Source organism: Acartia tonsa, chromosome 10, assembly GCF_053477335.1.
Source record: "Acartia tonsa isolate MP-2025a chromosome 10, ASM5347733v1, whole genome shotgun sequence".
In the NCBI taxonomy this organism is placed as follows: domain Eukaryota; kingdom Metazoa; phylum Arthropoda; class Copepoda; order Calanoida; family Acartiidae; genus Acartia; species Acartia tonsa.
Window position 1 is genome coordinate 7,419,805 of NC_137269.1, and position 22,699 is coordinate 7,442,503.

The window sequence follows — 22,699 nt, forward strand, 5'->3', positions numbered from 1 at the left end:
AGATTCTTTTTCTACAATCTTCATACTTTTCCATTTATTGCTTTATCCCTGAAAATTATCCTTAATTTGCAAAGCAAGCAAAATTTGTATTTTCCCCTTTTGCCCAATTTTTAAAGGTTTAACACATACATGTTATTTGAAACAAAGACATTTACACATAAATGTTATTTGAAACAAAGACATTTACACATACATGTTATTTGATACAAACACATTTAAAAGATCTTTCAATTTTTATTGATGATTGCGGGAAAGTGTAATTAAGTAAGGCTAGTCTGTGCAATTTCAGACAAATTTTGGTACGATAATCTCTAATTGAATGAAATTTTTTTTCTCCATATTTTACTACGAACAGATTATTATGTCTCATAGTAAAAAAATGTGGTAATTGGTATGTTATTGAAAATACCTAAAATTTTTAACCACATTCTTATTTTTATTAAATATACATTTGCTACTCTGTATTGCTATATCAGAAACTCTTTATAGTGCCTATAAAAATGACCACACATTAGATTAGTCCATTATTTTCATAATTTGGCTAAAAGTTTTTAAAGGCACCTAATTCAAAATATCCCAAATTACGTTATATCAGATTAATGGACTATTTTAACAAGTTGTCATTTTTAACAGGCTCTATAAAGAGCTTCCTGTATCACCCATACCCTATGTAAGCATAGGCATGTAAATGATTTTGCTAGTGGAAGGTGAACCTTGAGGCTGAGGGGATTGAAAATGGGGAACAAAGGGTCATCCAGTTTAATTTTTAAGGGGGTTTGTTGAAAATATTGTTTTCACTTATTTTCGCTTGAATTTATCTCTGTAGATTATGTAAGCATCAGATAAAAAGTATACACAGTACACGAAATTGTACAATATATCATCTTTTATTAATGGCCTTAGACATTATTATTCTGTGTGATTCCAAACCTCTCCAGAGTTTGTAACCTAAATACACTCTATAATCTCATGTATAAAGTGAATTGCAGATTAACTTAAATTATAATTCTAGTTGCTTAAAAGTACAGCCATATTTTGAGGCCAAGGCTTGCAAAAGATGAATTTTTGAATTAACCATTTGTTAAAATATTTTTGTGTCATCCTTTTTACAGAACATAATAAAAATACAAAATACAAAAATACATTTTTAAATTTTTGTGGGATTGATTTTCTAGTTTTTCTCTCATCTCTCATCATTGGTTAACTGAGATCAACAGAAACACATTTCATTTCCACACTATAAAAAGGAATTTGTAATTTGACCAAACAAATTGAAACACAATTTTTCTAACTCTGCTAAAAAATCTATTTTATTACAAGCTATACCTACTAGGTGGACAAACTTAAAAGAATTTTTTTAGAGCATATTTCTTCTTTGTCTCCGTATTTTTGAAACTATTACATTTGTCCCTGCAGAACGTTTGTCTGCTTCTTATTGATATTTCCTAACATTGTTCATTGTTTTACATTGCCAATCATTAGTTGTTTGTTCTCTTATACTGTTAGATAAGCATAGTTTACAAAGACACAACCAAAAATCTGTTTTCATCCAATAATTAGATATTTCCTCATACCGTTAGATAAGCATTGTTTAAAAAGTGACAACATGATAGCTATTTTCATTAAAATAATGTTGTCAATTATTCAATGTTTACTCATAATGTAAGATAAGTTTAGTGTACATAGTTGGTGCACGTGAGCTGTTTTCATCATATTGATGTGTCAATCATTATATATTCTTCATACTGTTAGATAAAATTAGTGTACATAAAAGTTTTGTACATGTACAGATAAGCATATACTACAGTAAAAAACAATCAGTAAGAATAGAATACTTTATTGTCAATATTTAAAAATAGACCTACAATCCAGAGATAAGACAATGGATGATGAATTGCTGTATATCCCATATAAACAACAATTTTGCCTGTTTGGTAAATTAAAGCTGGTTTCAACAAACAAATCAAGATTATGAATAAAGTACCAAAAGTTTTTGAACCATTACACAAAAAAACAGGCTTGAAATTGGAGGAGTGTGATTGCATCAGGCTATTTATTGGTTGGGCTGGCTAATTCTTTATTTTATTATAGAACTGAAGCTTTCTATAATTAGTGTTTGTATGTCAATATATAACAGTTAGCTCTTAATTTAAAATGGAATTTCTCTATTGATTTCAAACTTTTAACAAAATAGCTTTAAATATTCCTAAGGTATAAGAATTAAATAGCCTAAAACCAAAGGACCTGTAAGAAGCTTCCCCAAAACAGAGAACTCAATCAGTTCAGTAGTTAATGAGACTATATAATAGAAGGATTTGGTTTTGCAATGACTAATTCACACGAATAATGGATATTCTACAATTTGCAAGCAGCTATAGCGAAAAATCGAAACTTCCAATAACATCGCATTCCTTTACAGTTTTACCGAATAACTGTTAAAATACATGCATGTTGTAACATTTATTAAAATTTGTGTCAATGAGTGTGCATCTTTCTAATTATGTGTATTAGAGTGTTTCAATTCAATGATCTTTGTGGTTTATTGCGAATTTCGTTTCCAGTTTCCAAAAACAAATATAATAACCCCTGAGGGAGAACGGGGTTAAATAACTGCATCTCCCCATCACAATTTCCTTGTGCCGACTCTCAATTGGGTCTGTGAAAATCAACCAATGGTGTCGCGAATATGAACACAGCCAAGTAGCAGAAAACAATTTGCTAACAGACAAAAATGGTCATTGAAAAAAGGAGGTAGGTAGTCATCTCTATATACATCTATACTATAGATCTGATTCATAAAGTTTAATTTTTACTACTTGATAAAGCTGAAAATCAAATCCTTTTCAGATAAGAATTAAATTTGAACAATTGCATACATATATCAAATAAAATCATTATTATATTTGTGGTGTATCTATTTAAAACTTATATATTTGACTATAAATATTGCTATTTGTTGTATTAATCTTTAGTTCCAATAAAGCTACATTCAAATCATCATTAGCCTTTTACTCAGCTGGAATCTATCAGCCCTCATGCCGATGGTAGGGATCGAACCGGCTCGCCGTACCAGATATTCACGGTTATATTAACTGTAATTATAAATTCGCCAATTTTAGAAATTTGAAATCCTCTAATATGTAAGTACCTATATATAAGATATATGATTATCTATATTTATAAATATTATTAGTCAGTAACCTAATCATGAATAAAGAAATAGATAGCTTTTTTAAAAATATTTTCCATAAGCAGCAAGGCTTTAAAGATAATAAATATCAAAGAATGAAAGTTTCTGTAATCCTATTACATAAAGTTTTTTTTACTGTAGCGAAGGATCTCGTATCCTATAATATAAAGCAGTAAGATTTTTTTTGTCTGTAGCTAAGGATCTCGCTAACCACTAAACCGAAATGTTTCTACCTTGCAGGGTAGCCTCTCATAGGTCCTGGTAGGGTTTATAACTATTTTGGGGAAGGGTACCACTACCCACTCAAGAGAAATCGCCACTAGAAATAATTGATCCCCCTCAATTTTTTTTGTACACTTTATTTTTAAAACTACAACTGAAACTAACTGGGAGAGGGGGGAAATCGACTTCAAGGGCCCTCTAGGGGCGTAACCGCTAATAGTCAAGTAAAAATTAGTAATTTGGTTTAATGCTGAAATATTGAGAACTATCGGCATTTTCACATACACCTATTTCCCCGCAAACAAAATTATGTTTATGTCAGCAAAATTTTAATATGTAGAAAGGGTCAGCTTATGCCTACAGAGGTGTTTAATCAAACCTGCTAATCAAAATAAATTAATATCTTATATTAAACTAGCGGCTGCGCTGCTAGCATTATGGAGTTCTGTAATCGAAGGAGTAATGAGGGGGGAGGAAAATAACCTAAAACTAAAATCTATATAAAATCTAACAGCCTAAAACCATCCAGGAACCTATAAAAAGCTTTCATAAAATGGAGGACTAAATCGGTTTGGTATTTATCGAAATCTTAAGCTACAGACAAAAAAACCTTACTACTTTATATAATAGGAAAAGAATAGTAATGTTAGTTATTAGCGCAGCAATAACAAGCTACTATTTTACAAGGACGACAACATCCATAAAAGCGGAGATTTGAAATGGGAGGACAAACGAACATTAACACTTGTAGAGTGTCAGAACTGAATAATCAGAATATCAATGCATAAGTCCAAACAAAATTCAAAGTAAATTTGTTGAAAACCTGCTTGAATACATATTATTGTTTAAGGACATTCTTAAATTTTAGGACTTGATTATAGAGATATATAACATAAAGATTTGTTGTTAAAAAAGTTTAAAATCAACAGGTTTAAAATGGACGTACGGAATTTCTGGTAACGATATTAGAGTTGCTTCACTTTCTAAGTCGTACCTAACTGTTATGAGAATCTGCATGCAAAGTTTGAAATTGATAGGACAATTCTAATAGCATGTTTGAATCAACAAAAATCTGCAGTTTTGAATGTACACTCAGCCTATGTAAGGTACAGCTCCTATTGGTGTTTATTTGCAGCTGTGGCCTATATTACTAAGTAGTTATTTCTTTTGCAGTCACTTATTTCCATCTATAATGGTGAGTCAGTAACTATTTCAAATGATACAATTTTTATTTACATAAAGCTGTCTTTGTTTTGATTTATATATATAGATAAATTATTAGGATGTCTGTTAGTGTGTTTTTAAAAGCAAAGCTTTTCTATAATTTGGGTCGGTCCGTCCGTACGTCCGTAACGGATAGCTTTTTTTGTTAATTTCAAATTTTGCATGGTGATTCCTTTACTAGTTAGGTACGATTTAGAAAGCGTAGCATCACCAAAATGTCCATACGTCTATTTTAAACATGTTGATTTTTTTTACTTTTTAACAACAAATTTTTATGTGATCTAATCATCCGATTGATCTGATTTTTGGTATATTGATTCCTGGGACAACAAAGTATTATGTAATCAGCGAAGCAACTCTATAATTAAGTCCTAAAAATGACAGTATATCCATAAACATTATCCTGAATCAAGCAGTTTTTCAACAAATTTACTTATAATTTTGCTTTGACTCTTATACATTTATATTATGATTATTCAGTTCTGACACTGTACAAGTGTTAATGTCCGTTTGTCCTACCGTTTCAGTGCTTCGCTTTTATGAATGTTGTCATCCTTGTTTTATAGTGTCTACTAAGACACTTCTATAATATGGAAAAAAGTCTAAATTTTGACTACTTTAGTATCATATGATGATTAAGATTTTTTGCAAAGGTTAGGTTTGTCAGGTTTTAGACTATTTTGTAGGGGTTTTCAACAAATATTCTGGAGAGTAATTCAATTATATGTCTACGCTACTTTTTGACAAAATTTGTCCGAAGCTACTCAGTCAGGGACAGTAGGTCTGTTCGTCCGTCCGTCCGTACTTTAATCTGTCCTTATACATGACTATTACCTAAAACAGTCAGGGAGTTGAATCCATTTTTATAGAAGCAGAAATATAATCTATGATTACGGTTTTGACCCTCTAAAAAACGTAATCTACCATTCCACTTTCCCCTCTCTTGGTGATAATATCATCAACGCCGATATGATTTTTTTAATCTACCATTCCAATTTTGCCTCTCTTGGTAATGATATCATTAATGCCGATACGATTTTTGAAATGTACCATTCCACTTTCAAGAGAGGCGAAACTGGAATGGTGGTTGACACTTTTAACATCGACATAATTGAAATCATACATACTATTTTTAAATTATGTCAATCGTAGGAATATATAAAATACTATTTATAATTAATTTTTTTTTGTAAAATGAAAATAATAACTAGAATATACAATTACGAGGTATTATGTCGATTTAAATAAGGAAATCAATGTTTATAAATACGCTGATATGTAAACATAAATGTTCCATTCCAGTTTCGCCTCTATTGAAAGTGGAATGGTACATTTCAAAAATCGTATCTGCATTAATAATATCATCACCAAGAGAGGCAAAATTGGAATGGTAGATTACAAAAATCACATCGGCGTTGATGATATCATCACCAAGAGAGGAGAAAGTGGAATGGTAGATTACGTTTTTTAGAGAGTCAAAACCGTAATCATAGATTATATTTCTGCTTCTATAAAAATGGATTCAACTCCCTAACTGTTTTAGGACGGATTAAAGTACGAACGGACGGACGAATAGAACTACGGTCCCAGACTGAGTAGCTTCGGACAAATTTTGTCATAAAGTAGTGTATACATATAATTGAACTACTCTCCATAATATTTGTTTAAAACCCCTACAAAATAGTCTAAAACCTGACCAACCTAACCTTTGCAAAACATCCTTATCCTCATATGATACTGAAGTATTTAAAAATTAGACTTTTTAAGTTTTAATTTTTAGAATGATAATTTAACTCAATCATAATAAAATCAAAATTAAGAAGGACTAATCATAGATTATATTTCTGCTTCTATAAAACTAATCGAGTATTTTGTTTAACTATAGGAAGAGCTAGCTTCCTTTGACCGCTGGTTGTCCAGAACTGAGACAAAGCTGGACGGGGGGAAGATCAAACGGCCAGAAAGTATTGTGGATGCCTGCCAGGTATAGTTTTTATGCAACAACGCTTTTCTAAAATTCTTTAATGTGTTATAATGTCTGACTGTTCATATTCATCTTATCTTTTTCGAAGCAGCTTCTAGTCCCTAATAAAACATGACGTCATTCAATACAAATGATCAATGTGAAGCCATTGGTCAATTACATTTTTTTAAAGAACTATAAGCTGCTTTTTCTTTTAATTTATAAGTTTTTCAGGTTTATTTCACACCGCAGTGCACCTTTTTCTAACGTATCTATCTTATAGCTGTCTTTGCGTTATTGGGGAAATGTGATTTTATCGGCTGCTATTAAAGATGGTAGAATATTTTAAAGATTCCCTTTACCAATGAACATCCATTATATAATTTACTTAATCCATCAGTCTGACAGTCTGACAGTTTTGCTAGAAAAACACACAAAAAAAAACAAATAAGAAGGTTTTGTGACAATTACAGATTTATGTTTTAATTATAATTTACTGTTTAAATTCCTTAGTCCGTATTTCTATCAATGATTTTTGTCCCCATTTTTAAATTAACGTTCAGACTTTACAAAACTTTTTTAAAAGCGAAGCTTTTCTATAATTAGGGTCAGTCCGTCCGTCCGTACTTTCGGAAGGTTTAGCTCTTTGCATTAATTCAAACATGTTAGAATAGTCGTACCGATTTCAAACGTTACATGCTGATCCTATGCTGAACAGTTAGGTACGATTTAGAAAGCATATCAGCTCTATAATCTGTACTAGAAAGTCCGTACATCCATTAAAACATATTGCTTTTTAACCTTTTTAACAACAATTTTTATGTGATATGATATCCTATTCATCTGAATTTTGGAATACTGATTCCTACAACAACAAGGTACAAAAATTTTAAGCAGTGTTGTAACAAATTTACTATAGACTTATACATTTGTATTCTGTTTTTTTCCAGTTCTGACAATCGACAAGTGTTAATGTTCGTTTGTCCTACCTTTTCAGAGCTTTGCTTTTATGGATGTTGTCCTCCTTTTTCCGAAAAAGAAAATTAAGGGAGCTAGAGCTTTTAAGTGGCAGAAAATGTGCTTGGCACTAGTTTTATAGTAGTTGCACTTCTACTAATAATCCAATGTTAAATGAACCTGTCAGTATCTGATTAGAAAAAGAAATCCTTCCAGAATTTTAGGAAATTAAATTACATTATGTAAACAAACGCTGAATGAATGAAAGAAACAAGGATGACAATATCCATAAAAGCGAAGCTCTGAAACATTAGGACAAATGAACATTAATACTTGTAGAGTGTAAGAACTGAATAATCAGAAAATTAATGTATAAAAGTAGAAACAAAATTTTAAAAAGTAAATTTGTTGAAAAACTGCTTAAATACAAGAAAATGTTTAAGGACATACTTACATTTTTAGAACTTGATTATAGAGATGCTACGCTCATAATATTGTACTTCGTTGTCCGAGGAATCAGTACTTCAAAAATCAAATCAATTGAATGATTATATCACATAAAAATCAACATGTTGAAAATGGACATACGGACATTCTGGTAACGATTATAGAGTTGCTTTCTAAATTCTGCCTAACTACTTGAGGAATCACATTGCAAAGTGTGAAATCGATAACATGTCTAAATTAACGAAAAGAGCTAACCGTTACGGACTGACGGACGGAACTACCCTAATTCTATAAATATTTTGTAGTGGCGAAGCCACACAATAGTTCAAAATGAATAATGTTCGTTTTGCACTCCGTTTGTTACGCTTAAGGGGAACCGGGATTTTTTTAACTGCTATTAATGATAGAAGGCTAAATTTTTATGTCACATTAATTCAAAACTGAATATGAGATCACACCTAGGCTACTATAGCCGCTAAAATTTTTGTAAAATTTTTGTCGGTTCGTCAGCTGTGCAAGTCAATATGAATGTTAATTTTTGGGCGTCTTTAATTTTTTATGAATTTTAAAATTTACATTTTTCACATCATCCGTGCTAAGAGATTTGATTAATATATGATTAATATATGATTAATATATGATTAATATAGCATTTATTTAACTTTATCATGGTTAAATACATCTATAATACAAAGTACAACGATGTCTGTTTGTGTGTTTGTTTGTCTGTTTGTTTGTAGCGAAGGATCTCGCTAACCGCTGAACCGATCGGGTTCTTTTTTACAGGGTAGCTTCTCATAGGTCCCGGGAAGGTTTATAACTATTTTCTCGGGGGGTGGGACACCTCCAACCCCCCCAAATGAAAAATACCCCCCCAAAATTATTTTTTTCTTTTTAAAACTAAAATTAAAATAGTGGGGTCGACTAGCCCCCCCCCCCCAAAAAAAAAAAAAAAAAATTTCCCCCCCAAAATTTTTTTTTCTTTTTTATTTAAAATCTAAAATACGAAAAATTGGTTTGATCTGGGGGCAAAGCCTCTAGAGGCTAGGGGCGAAGCCGCTAGTTTAATAAAAAATAGTAATTATCAATTGTAACACAAATGTAAGGAATCACTAGGACCATACAAATGTGTAATCCCTAATTTGTTTTTAAGAATTTGTTAATTCTTGGAGATGTAGATAGTTGTTAGTAAAGGTTTTAAGATAATATTTTTTTTACAAAAATTTTAAAATTATTAATACTGATGAGTAATTACTGAAATAAAAAAAAAAGGAAATTAGTATTGGGTCTAACTTATATACAGGCGCTAATTAAATCAAAATTGCTCATTTTTTACAAGGATAACATTTTTTCTATTTGGTGCATTTAAAACTAGAATAGCATTTTAAAATCCTTTTTTCATTTTAACTCTCATTTGTGTAGATCTTCCTGATATTTTTTCAAATCTTCGCTTGTTATGGATGTTATCATTCTTGTTTCAAATTTCTAACCCATGCAAGGAGCTATAACCATGCTATTTCTTTTTGAGACAGCGCAAAATAGTACCCAAAACCCAGCATCTACTAAAGTGGTTTTGTTTCTTTAGAAATGTTGCATTGACATGTCGTTAATTTTCAATACGTCTTTTTTGTGACGTATTTAAAGAAAATGACTTAATAATATGGCCTTAATTGTTTTTTATTTGCCATTATTTTTCTTAAAAAAAGAAATTACAAATTAATGCCTGATTAAATATAAAATTTAAGGTTGTTTCAATACGTCATATTCTATTTTTTCCACATATTAATATATATGTTATAGAATACATATTAATGTGACAGTAAATAAAAAAAATAATGTGGATTCAAAACGTCCTTTATTTGTAATAAGTCATCTTTATTAATTAAATAATTTAAAGGATGCATTAAAATGATCTTATCTAAATTTAAAAAGGAAATGGATCAAATAGTTACTGATTTTGACACTAGATGGCAGTTGAAATCACTAATTGTTTAGCTTTGTTTTCCCAATGTTTTGACCTTATTTTTAGTTTGACAATTATAATTTTGTAATGAAATGAAGGATATTAGTACTACAGACACCACTATGAATTTATATTTTAGTTCCTTTATGCATGTATATTATGAAAACTAATTTTTTTGGTGAGACCTTCTAGAAAGAATAGAACCATATATATAGGTCATGAAACTTTTCTGTAAGCAATGAAATAATAGAAACATATTAGAGCTAATCACAAACGGTTTATTAGGGACCCTTTAAAAATAAGGGTATCTTAAGCTTTACTTTAGTTTGGGGGAGATAGGCTACCCTTAAATTTAGTAATGTCAAGCTTAAGTAAAGATTTTGATAGGCATACTTTAGCCTTACATAAACCTCTCATAAACAAGTGTACATAAGCCTGTACTAAACCTTCTTTATTACATCAACTTGCAATAAAAAATAGGAATATTTTAAAATCTTTCTTAACTTATCCTTTATGTATTTGTTTATGTAAAATAACGTGGATTTAAAAAAAAAGTATTTCATAAATAAATTACAGTTCTCTTTGCATTATTTGTAAGAATAGAATTGTAGAAATGAACTCTTTGTATGATTAAAAGTTCATAAAGGCAAAGAGAAAAAAGTAAAAGAGGGGAATCAAGGGAATTTAAGAATGGACAAAATCAGTAGGCCTGGCCATTTTTGCTGTGCTAAACCATATTGTTGTTGCACCTCTTTCCAAACTAAAAGAATTTAAAGAAGATTAATTAACTTTTGTTATAAAATTTTGATATTAAATTGTTAAAAAAATATTTTAAACCTTTTTCTACTAATATCGTGGATTTAAAAGATTTTTATTAGCAAAGTTACTATATAATATGAATTTATGTCTGTCCATCTGAAACATTTAGGGGAAATTTAATATTTGAGAAAGCCATTTTGGTTCAATTGCTTTTAATAGAAAAGGTTCTGATTGATTTGAAAACAATTTATTTTATCTTTTATCTTCATTTTAATTTCAACATTAAATGAAAATATGCTTAAAAATGATATTGGAAAAGATGTTGTCTTAACTCTTATTAGTTTTCCTCATGACATTATAAGGCTGGACCACCAATGTATTTTTCCCCTCTCTCTTTTACTTTACTTACTGCTTCTCTTTTCCCCCCAATTGTTTATATCTACCCTTTTCAACCGATTCCCCCCAATAAGTGTACCTTAATTTTGTGTTAACACTCACTAGGCCAATCCTCCCCCCACCTCCCCCCCCTTAGTGTTCTTCATTTTGGGTTTAAAAGTTATCATGATTGAGGCTGTACATTTGTATCTTACGTTTTTTTTCCTTTTTTCCCATTAATCTTAATCTAGTTTTTGCTACTTTAAAGATAGCATTTTATTTCTTTTCTCCCTTAATCTTGTTTTTAATACTTTAAAGATAACATTTGTTTAGCTGATTTATAAAAACTCTTCCTATCTTTTCTGTAAAAGATAGGATACCCTAAGAATAAATAAGGCTTTCCTTATTTTATTTAAATAATAATGAATGAAATTCTTTCTTAGCTAGACAATTTGATACATTTTTGTAACAAAACATATTGTAGATTAAATTTAACTTTACTACAACAGAAAAAAATTAACAATCTATTTGCATGAATTTGTCTATTGGATGTACTCTTTGCATTTTTCCTTTCTTATTAGAGAGTTGCTAAACAAGAATGACAACATCAATAAAAGCGAAGCTCTAAATTTGTAAACAATTATAATGTAAAATTGATTAAATGCAGGATAATGACATACACACATTTTTTAGGAATCATTATTTCAAATATAAGATCAAGATGAATAAGATAACTAAATAATTAAAGTTTTTATAAAAAAGTTTTAAAAATCAGTATGTTTAAAATTAACATGTGGGCATTTGGATAACGATTATAGAGTTGCTAAATCGTATCTAACTATTACAGGAAACATTATTTGAAATTGATAGGATAATTCTTATATGCCTAAATTAATAATATGAGCTATCAGATACAGATGGACGGACTTACCCTTATTATAGAAAAGCTTCGCTTTTAAAAAGAGAAGAAGTACAAAGTTGCATTCTCTCAATTAAATTTGTTATGTAATTACATTTATGTTCCCAATCTTATTAGTATTGTTATTTTTAAAATTTTAGATTTTAGGAACCTGCCTTAATTGAATAGATATAGGACATTTAGATACACATTTTCTAATGCAGCCAATAGGAAAACAATGTAGCAATAATTCGGCCATATTATTGGTTAAAAATTGTGCAGATTTTTGTACAAAAGTGAGGATGTCAAAGTATGTGGGGAAGGGGGGGGGGGGAGGGATGGTTGTTTATCTTCCTAAAAATGCTTTGAAAAAAAATTTTTTTTATTACCCTCACAATAAAATCTTTACCAACATTTGATAAAGGGGTAAATAATTTTTAGTAGTGAAGCTACTCTTTAGATCCAAATGTTTGTCTATCGGTCAGTTTGTCCTTCAAAGACAAAAATGTAGAGAATATGATTATCTCATCTCCTATTCAAGATATACAGCAGTAACTTTTTGTCAACACTCTCATATTAAGAAGTATAATTATCTATTAACCCTTACAGATCAGGGGGGGGGTCATATTGACCCCCCCCCCTCTATTTTTTTAAATGTCATTTTTTTGTAGGTAAGATAGAGAGTTGTGACTTCATGACTTTTTAAGTTTATTAATTATATGTCGGCAAGAGTTGATCTTATAAGGATATCTAGTCTGTGTCGGTCATGGCGTCCGGTCAAAGTCAGTTAGGTGGCACCAAAGAAGGTGTATTTACTTTTATTTTTATAGCTAGCTGGTGCTTTTAGTAAGTAGTAGATGTAAATTTTTCCATAGAATTCAGATAAGCAATCGTTTTTTTGTAAACCTCTTATTTTTAAAGTAATGTAAGTTTTTTTTTTAAAAATTAAGTCGATTTTAAGGTACTAAAATGCAACAAAAAAAGAAAGAAAATGGCCATTATGAACAAAAATGGTAAAATCTTTAATTTGACACCTTACTTTTTAAATTCTGTCAGGTAATTATTGAAAAAATCGATTTTTTTAAACCCACAAGAATAAAAACTTTGAACTTAATTTTATCATTACCCAGGCATAAGAAATAGGCGTTATATATACTGTTAGAATGAGAAAAATATTACAAATCCATTCTAAGCAAAATTGAAATAAAAAGTTTACACTATAGTATATAAACTACAATAAAAGGAATTATATAAAAATATTATGTTATATTATACAGGCAACCATCTTATTTCTTATTTTGAGAATAAAAATGGGAAGGGGGTAAAGAGGGGATGAAGAAAGTGTTGCTTGTACAAAATAATATATTAGGCCATTTTTTATTTTTTTACTTTTTTCAATTTTGCTTATAATGGATTCGTAATATTTTTCTGATTCTAAAGGTATATATGAACCCATATTTTTTATACCTGTGTAATGATAAAATTAAGTTCAAAGTTTTTATTCTCGTGGGTTTAAAAAAATCAATTTTTTCAATAATTACCTGACAAAATTCAAAAAGTAAGGTGTCAAATTAAAGATCTTACTATTTTTGTTCATAATGCCCATTTTCTTCCTTTTATTTGTTGCGTTTTGGTACCTTAAGATCAACTTAATTTTAAAAAAACAAACTTAATTATTTTAAAAATTGCATAACTGAATTCTATGAAAAATTTTACATCTACTACTTAATAAAAGCACAGGCTTATATAAAAATGTATAATTACTAAACTTAAAAAGTCATGATGTAATGAAGGCAAGTGGCATTGAAAAAACTAGAGGGGGGCGGCTAATTTAGCCCCCCCAATCTGTAAGGGTTAATTTCTTATTGCTCTAAGGGAAACATCCATGGTAATTGGAGTGCTTTTTAGCAGGTTTTTGGCTATAGGACTACTTCCTAGAGTATTTAAAGCTAAAGAATCAGGAAAAAATATATCATCTAAAAATTTTGTTGCCCAAATTATTGAATTTAAACAAATACGTCTAAATAATCAAAAGCATTTCAGAAATTTATATCATCTAAACATTTTGTTGCTGAAATTATCAAAATGAAACTTATACAGTTACAAATAAACAAAAGGGTTTGTCTTACACCTCTATATGTATGACAGAATTTGGTGCCAGATAGACCATCTAGATCTTATATATCTATTCATTGGATGTCAAAGCTCTTCCCACCTCTACCTGCTTTCTTTTGAATTAAGAACCCTTAGGCATCGCTAACTTTAATGTAAGCCTACCTTAAAGTTGTACTAAAAAAGCTTACATAAATTTGAAAGTAACCTTTATCAACCCCCCCCCCCCCCCCACCACCCTTCCCTATTAATTTCTACCTGCTTTCTTTGCAAGGAAAGGTTTAGGAATCCCTAACTATTTATGTAAAGGTAGCTTAATCCCCTCCCTATTTTCGATGCCCCTACCTTATATGAATCATCCCTTTTGATCCACTTCTCCATCAAAAATCCTAGGGTATCTTATCAAAAAAAAGGTACCTTAACTAATTTAAAAAATAATAAGAAATAAAATTCTTTCTTAGGATGACAATTTGATGTTTTTTCAACAAAACTTTGTGTGGATTATTTTTAATTTTACTATAATAGAAAAACAAACTATAAGGATAGATCATATAGAACTAAAAGCTACTCTTTGTAATAAACATATAAAATTTGTTAACATGTGGCTCTTTGTAGATTTTAATTTTAACATCTATATAGATGTTCATACATTTTAACAAAAAAGTATCATAGGTTCAACACTTGCCTATTTCTAATATTTAATTATATGTCATGTGTTTTACCTATATTTTACATGGTGCCTTTACCAAGCTAAGAAATCACTCTCTACAAAACGTTTTTTTTAACCTTTCTTTATAAATCTAACAACTTTAAAGCTTAGAGGGGTTGTAGCTATTAAGTATAACACAGACAGGACTTGAATAGAAACTACTTAAAAACTAATGAAAGCTATATAATTTTTATGATTTTTTAGCTAAAAGAACAGTTAGCTGTTTTAAATGATAACCTTTAAAAAAATATTCTACCAAGAAAGTACAAAAGTATAGTATAATGAACCAATAGATATAGTAGATCTAGATGGTAAATTGGGCCCAATAAGTTGTGAAACTTAATAAGAAATATCCAAAGAGGTAACTTTATCACAAGAAAGTTAACTATTTAAAGATGACTTCTTATATATGTTATGTCATATATGCTTTAAATCATGCGAGGGAAGAAATTTTTTAACCATATGACCAAAGCAAAGGCTTATCCTATGAAAGACTATTTATAGATGATTCATTTTGCGAATGATATCAAAGGATAATTGCTCTTTCTAACCAAATTTTGTTTACTTTCTAACCAATATATGGTAGATTGATCCTCCCCTGTATTCCTATTGGCTGAATTTGGGAGTATGTATCTAGATTATACCTTTTAATAATTCTTACTTGATAATTTCTTTATTGGTGTTCCTTTATTTCTTCAAATCTTGAATGACAGCTTTAAATGACTTATTTTTTATTACATTTTTTTACGGCAATGCTTCGCCTATCTATTATGAAGTGTTGATTTAGGGAAAAGAGAACACTGAAAACATTTTTTACTGTGCTAAGAAAATTGCTAATAAAACAATCACATGTTTTATTTTAATAGAGAAAGAGGGGACAATGGGCTATTTATTACCAGCTTATACCAATAACAAAATTAATTTGAAAAAATCACAAACATTAACACTTGTATAGTGTCAGAACTGAATAATCAGAATATAAATGTATACGAGTCGAAGCAAAATTGTAAGTAAATTTGTTGAAAAACTGCTTGATACAGAATAATGTTTATGGACATACTACATTTTAAGGACTTGATAGAGTTGCTTTGCTTATAATATTGTTCTTTGTTGTCCCAGAAATCAATATACCAAAAAGCAGATCAAAGGGATAATTAGATCACATAAAAAATTGTTGTTAAAAAAGTAGAAAAATCAACATGTTTAAAATGGACGTACGGACATTCTGGTGATGATTATAGAGTTGCTATGCTTTCTAAATCGTACCTAACTACTACAGGAATCATCATGCAAAGTTTGAAATCAATAGGACAATTCTAACATGCCTAAATTAACAAATAAAAGCTATCTATCTTGGACGGACCGACCCTAATTATAGAAAAGCCTCGCTTTTAAAAATCATCCTGTACAAAACATTTTGAAGCAATTCATATAAATCTAATATCTTTAGAGGGGTAGCCAAAAGATATGGTGTATGTCTGTCTGTGTGTGTAGGACTGGACTAGGAACTGCGCATGAAAACAGTTTTTAGTATCTTTAAAAGTTTTTTAAAGCAAGAATAAGTTTCCTTTTTTTTAAATATAACTAATGGCATATAAGAAGCTTCCATGAAAAGAAACCTATTCATTCCAGAAGCTAGCAAGATATTTTAAACATCCTTGATTATATCTCTTTTTTATGACCATTGTATTTACCTTCACTTTTACTTTATTTCTAAAATAGCAGCTACGCCCCTAGAGGCCTCTAGTGGCACTTTAGATGTTTTTATTTGTTAAAGTCTCTACATTACTTCTTTATTTTACGATAATTCTCTTTATGTTACAATGAAGTCTCCCATATATTTTAAATATTTCGATTTTTTGTCATTTCTCTTGGGAGGTTGGTTGTACCCTCTCCCAAAATAGTCATAAACCTTCCCAGAAACCATTAGAATCTACATATTAAGGAGAACCCGATCGGTTCAGCGTTTAGCGAGATCCTTTGGTACAGACACACAGACAAACAAACATCCTGCTACTTTAGTATACGGATTTTAGCGCATCTGAAGGAACACAAATGAATATATCAATCAGTTAAATGTAGATGAAATCAGGGATCTAAAGGGATAAGACAATAGTAGATTAGATTAGATTAGATTTATTATTCTTGGGTGTACATACATAGAAAAAAAACAACAAAATAATAAATGAATTAAATGAATATTATATACATTTATATATACAGTCAAATTTTATTGATATGGTTAATTTATAAAAAAAATTTCTTCCCAAATGGCAGTTTCCTAAAAACTAGGAAGTATGCAGTAATGTGTATTCACACATTGTTTTCATACAGGCCATATAGATAAGACAAATAAATAGAAAAAAGATAATAAGCAATAAATAAAATCATATTGGAGAGGAAAGAATGATATTAGGAAGGATTGATTAGGGCATACAAGTCTCACACCATTATTGCAATAATAGAAATTTTAAAAAAACATTTCAACAAATAGATTTTGATTGATTTATCAGATTTCAAACAATATTGAAAAGAAATACAATTTTATCTACATTCTTGACATAATGGGTTGTTACACACTAAAGTTAAGCTTGATAACAAAAATTCTTTTAGATTTTTTATAAATTTTTTTCTTGATTGATTGTGGGTTAATAAATCATCATTACAATGGTTATTCCATAATTCTTGAAAATGATACTTAGGAAATCTTTCAATAGATTTAAACTTCGGTTTTTTAACATCAAACATATTAGAGTTTCTAAGATTTCTGGTATGTAATTGATTACGGCGAAGCCATGTACCTTGAAAGGAACTTGGTAGCTTACTGTTTATAAAATCATACATAAATAATAATTTCAAATAATTAGCTGATTCATGTAAAGGAAGGCATTGTGTATTGAATAAGAAAACGTTATAATACAAATTTGGGGACTAATGTAATATTTTAGAAAGCCCAATGATCCCTCCCTCCCTGGATTGAATAAGAATTTGTACTTGCTTTCTACCTGACTTAACTAGATAAGATACCTTTTATATGTTAAGTATACCTAAGTAATTTTATGTAACCCTAATTAAATAATTAAAAAATGAAATTAAAAAATATGAAAGATAAGTCTGAATTAAAGTAAAGTTTTTTTCGTCTACATAAATAGAAAAAAAGAAACATTATAAATAACTAAAAGTGTACTCATTGTAATAAAATTTGAATTATAGCTCTTTAAATGTAGAATCAAATAATTACATCTATTTTGTTGTTCATTCATTTTAACGAAATAAAAAAATAATTTGCAAATGTTTAGCACACCTGCCCATTTCCAATATTTGAATATGATTTGTGTTTTTTATATATATTGGGGAGGTTAATTTACCATATTTTCTACTAAAAAAATCACCCTATAAAAAATATTTTGAAGTAACCATTCTTTATAATTATGAAAATAAAAAAATATCTTTAAAGAGGCCTTAGATGGTTTATTGCTATAATGTATAACACAGATAGGATGTATGTGGCAGAATTTACAAGGAACCGTGCTCAAAAACTTAAAAAAGATAGAAATATTTTTTAGAAATCTTTAGTTAGAAAAACAATTGGCTGTTTTAAGACATAACCAAAAAGGTACTCGTGTATCAAACCTGATTTTTCTTGACCTAACTTAATGTAACTAAGAACAAAATAGGAACCCCTAGTAAACTTCATAAGGTACCTTAAAGCTTCCCTAAGTCTTACTTAACATTACTACATTTAGGAATACTTAACAATAACTTAGAAACTTCATAGGGATACTTAACTAAAAGGTTACATAAGCCTGACATAAGAAAATAGCATTAGGAACACTTATCTTCGTTCGTGATTCTCACTATTATGTGTTTGATTCAAAATTGTTAGATTAATTTTAACCCTGAATTATATCTACTATTTTGTTTGTAAGTAAATAATACATTACCAAATTTGGTAGCCATATTGTTTTTTTTTTGACGTTTTATAAAAATTTGACGTCTTAATACAGCCTTAAATGATTTAAATTGAATTAAATTTAATCATTTTATTTACCACAAATAATAAAAAATTATAATACAATTTTGAAAGTTTGGCGGCCATCTTGTTTTTCTGGACGTTTTAAAGGAAAAATTGACGTTTTAATGCGCCGTTATTTAAGATAAAATGTCATTAATTTAAAGATAACGACGTGTTTTTGGTACACAACACGTCCTTTAAAAAAAATTAAAAAATGTGAAACGTCATTTGTATAGTAATAAAAAAGTTACGTCATTAAGGACGTATTAATGCGACATGTTTCTTAAAATAATGCGATAAAAGTATATGCTGGGAAAATGACGTCATAAAATAAAGCTTTCCAATGAGAGGCCAGTATACATTGTGATTGACCAATTGTAAATTTTTTACTCGCCTCTAATGGTTATTTTATCGTATTACGTCATATTTTTGGTGCCATTTCGCGCTTCCTCTTGACTATTTCAATAAAGCTCTTCTAACCCTAACTTTACCTAAAGAGTATAAAAAGTACTTTTTTTCTTTAAAAAGTTTGAAGACGAAGAAAGTCCCTCAAAAAAAATTCGGACGTCATAAAAATTAGGGATTAGGAAAGGAGGAGTGAGAAAGAAAACCCCTAAAAAAGAGATGGATAATTCCTAATTTTTATGACGTCACATGCTGATTTTTTTAGAGACTTTTTTCGTCTTCAAAAGTTTATTTATTTGACTGATTGTGTAATTATACTGCGCTTGTTTAGTATTGAATTTAAGGGATAGGGAGATTCTATCATATGACGTCATAATCTGTGGAGGGACTTTAATTATCTTCATCAGAGAAGCTTTTAGTGCCTAGGCCAGTATATAGTGCCTAAATACTGGCCTACCATTGGTTGATAAAAATGTACACTTGCCTGCCATTGGTGAATTAGTCTGTGTATTGGCCTATCATTGGTCATCTGTATTGAATGACGTCATTTTTATAGGCACTCTAAAGAGCTTTATATTGAATAGAGGGAAGATTTTTTACCTGAAATTTTCTTATCCTTATATTTTGTTTCATTTCAGGCACTTAGCAAGGCAAAAGATCTACGGTCTGAGTTTTCAAAGGAAAATTTATTCAAGTTTAAAAACTTTTAACAAAAACGTTTATGTAAAGCAACCCAGTTGAACATAGGAGCCTATGAGTTGACACACAAAATTGTTAAAACCGTCCAAGCTGGTTTATTCAGGAAAGAAGACATTTGACCAAGAGTGTTACACGTTCTCTCATTCGTTTGATTAATATAATTGAGTAATTGTAATAAACTTTAATGCAGGACCTATGAGAAGCTACACTGTTAAGGAGAACCGGTTCAGCGGTTAGCGAGATCCTTCTGTACAGACAAACAAACAAACAGACAAACATCCTTTTACTTTATTATAAGGAATACAATATTAGTAACAAAGGTTAACAGTTACTACACTTTATATTTTCATTTACTTAATAGTACAATGTTATTATTCTTCTTAAACTTTTAATCAATACATTCATTACATTTATGTTTTTATATGATGTAAAACTTTTAATTTTAATTAATTTTTAAAAATAAGAATGACAAAAAGCTACTAAATATATAAAAATATGAAGATTAAGGAAGTCCCTAAAAAAATCAGCATGTTACGTCATAAAAACGAGGGATTATCCATCTCTTTTTTAGGGGGTTTCCTTCCCACTCCTCCTCTTCTCATCCCTCATTTTTATGACGTCATTGAGGGACTTTCTTCGTCTTCTAAAAATATCTTAAAAAGGGATTACAACAGTTAGACAGGCGGACTTATTAAGTTGAATTATACTTTTATTTAATAGGCTCACAGAGCATATAAGGTTGGGTGGGTTTGTGTGTGTGTGTGTGTGTGTGTGTGTGTGTGTGTGTGTGTGTGTGTGTGTGTGTGTGTATGTGTATGTGTGTGTGTGTGTGTGTAGGTGTATTGTGTATGTGTGTGTGTGTGTGTGTGTGTGTTTGTAGGTGTATTGTGTATGTGTGTGTGTGTATGTGTGTTGTGTATGTGTATGTGTGTGTGTGTGTGTTTGTAGGTGTATTGTGTATGTGTGTGTGTGTATGTGTGTTGTGTATGTGTGTGTGTCAGTCCATGTATTGAAGCTTTTATAGTGCCTATGGAAAGTGACGTCGTATCAGAATAGTCCATTATTCTAATATCACGTACTTCGGTATTTTTCAGCTAAAAGTTTGTGGTTCTAGTGCCTATAAATAAAGGGGATGAATTATGGCCGAAAAATCCCGAATGACGTCAAACTTTGCATATTTTATCAACTTGAATAAACTTGAAGAGAGAGGAGCCCTTGCAGACAGTCATAGAACTTGTGGGAGAAACTGATCCTGAAATTAAGGTAATAATTAATTGTGAAAGCAGTAGGATGGTTGTTTGTCTGTTCATTAAGTTCTTATAGACAGTCATAGACACTATCAGGGTAGCTGGACAAAGTGTCTCAAAAATCACCCATTTGACGTCATAAAATGAGGGAGATGAGAGGAGAAGTGGGACAGAAAACCCCTAAAAAAGAGATGGTTAATCCCTCATTTTTTTCGCGTGTCATGGCTGATTTTTGGCTGAGACACTTTGCCCAGCTACCTATAAGAGAGAAACAGTGTGTCCTGCAAATAAAGGTATTTTTTTTGGTATATCTAAGTATAAGGCTGATTGTGTATTTGTTTGCCCTTCTAGATCATACAAACCCTTAGCACTTGGAGTTATGGTGTCTATTTTTTGGTTGGAAATTTTATGGATCTTTTTTAATATGGGAGAAATTCAACCCCCTTCCCCGTATTAAAGCCCATCTCAAGGCAATCGCTTTATCATTTTTTCCAGGAGGAGAATTTCTTCTGGGGGGTTCTATTTTTCTTTTTAACTAATCTTTAATATGACTTACACATAAAATATGATTTTTTAAAAATGATTTATGCATGAGTTATTTAAGCAAACAAAATTTAGCATAAATGGATATTTAAATCCCAAGGTATTAAATGATCGAGCGTTAGCTCATCATTTAATACCGAGGGATTTAAATATCCATTTATGCTAAATTTTGTTTGCTTAAATAACATTCTATTGCAACAAAAAGGTGATGTTAGCAAATAATTTCTTGAATAAAATCATAAAACGTTTTTTCATTTAATTTTCATTTTTTTCACTGTTGTGTTTTTATTTGACATTAAAAATAAAAATCATAAAAAATCTTCCAAATCAAAGAGAAAAAATCTTTGAATTATTGGTCAATTTAAGTTCAAAGATTTTTTTATTGTAAAAAGTTAATTTTTTAAAAATATTTTAGAAAAAAAATCTTCTAACAAAAAAAAATTATCATAATCCAAGATGGCGTCAATACATGTAAAATAATATTTTCAAAACAAAAAATTAAAACTTGAATATCTTTTTTCACAGATTGAATTTCAAAAATCGGTCTGACAGTTTTTCCAAAGTCAGTATGATCTATCGAATGGAAAAGGTTTGAAACTGATAGAACATTTCTTTATACTAAAACATATTCTTTCTCCCGTTTTTTCCACACTTCCAAAAAATGAAATTCAATGAAAATTAAATGGTTCTCACGTTAAAAAAATTTTCTCACGGGTCCTAAAAATGAATTTAAATGAAAATCATATGTACCATTTAAATCAAAATAAATGGTTCCCACATTCTAAAAATTTTCCCACGCTTGACATTATTGAAAAATGCTAAATAAATGGACATTTAAACTAACCAAAGATCGCGTTTTTTGCAATGGAATGATTTTTTTCCCCTCTTTGTTAGAAACACATTGACTTACGGAAAAAAATAACTCAAATTGTTGATAAGAAGATATTTATTATGCTAAAAGCATTTTCTAT

At 29.8% G+C, this 22,699-nt stretch overlaps 1 protein-coding gene across 1 annotated transcript in view; it reads left to right on the forward strand.

Moving 5' to 3' along the window:
- The first annotated feature begins 4,548 nt into the window (after positions 1-4,548).
- LOC145330291 (uncharacterized) overlaps positions 4,549-22,699 on the forward strand; it is a 31,140-nt gene continuing 12,989 nt past the window's right edge. The window contains exons 1-4 of the mRNA XM_080174931.1: positions 4,549-4,607; positions 6,522-6,620; positions 19,878-19,916; positions 21,139-21,201. Of these exons, the coding sequence (XP_080031057.1) occupies positions 4,605-4,607; positions 6,522-6,620; positions 19,878-19,916; positions 21,139-21,201 (204 nt within the window). The 5' untranslated portion in view covers positions 4,549-4,604. The remainder of the gene's footprint in view (positions 4,608-6,521; positions 6,621-19,877; positions 19,917-21,138; positions 21,202-22,699) is intronic.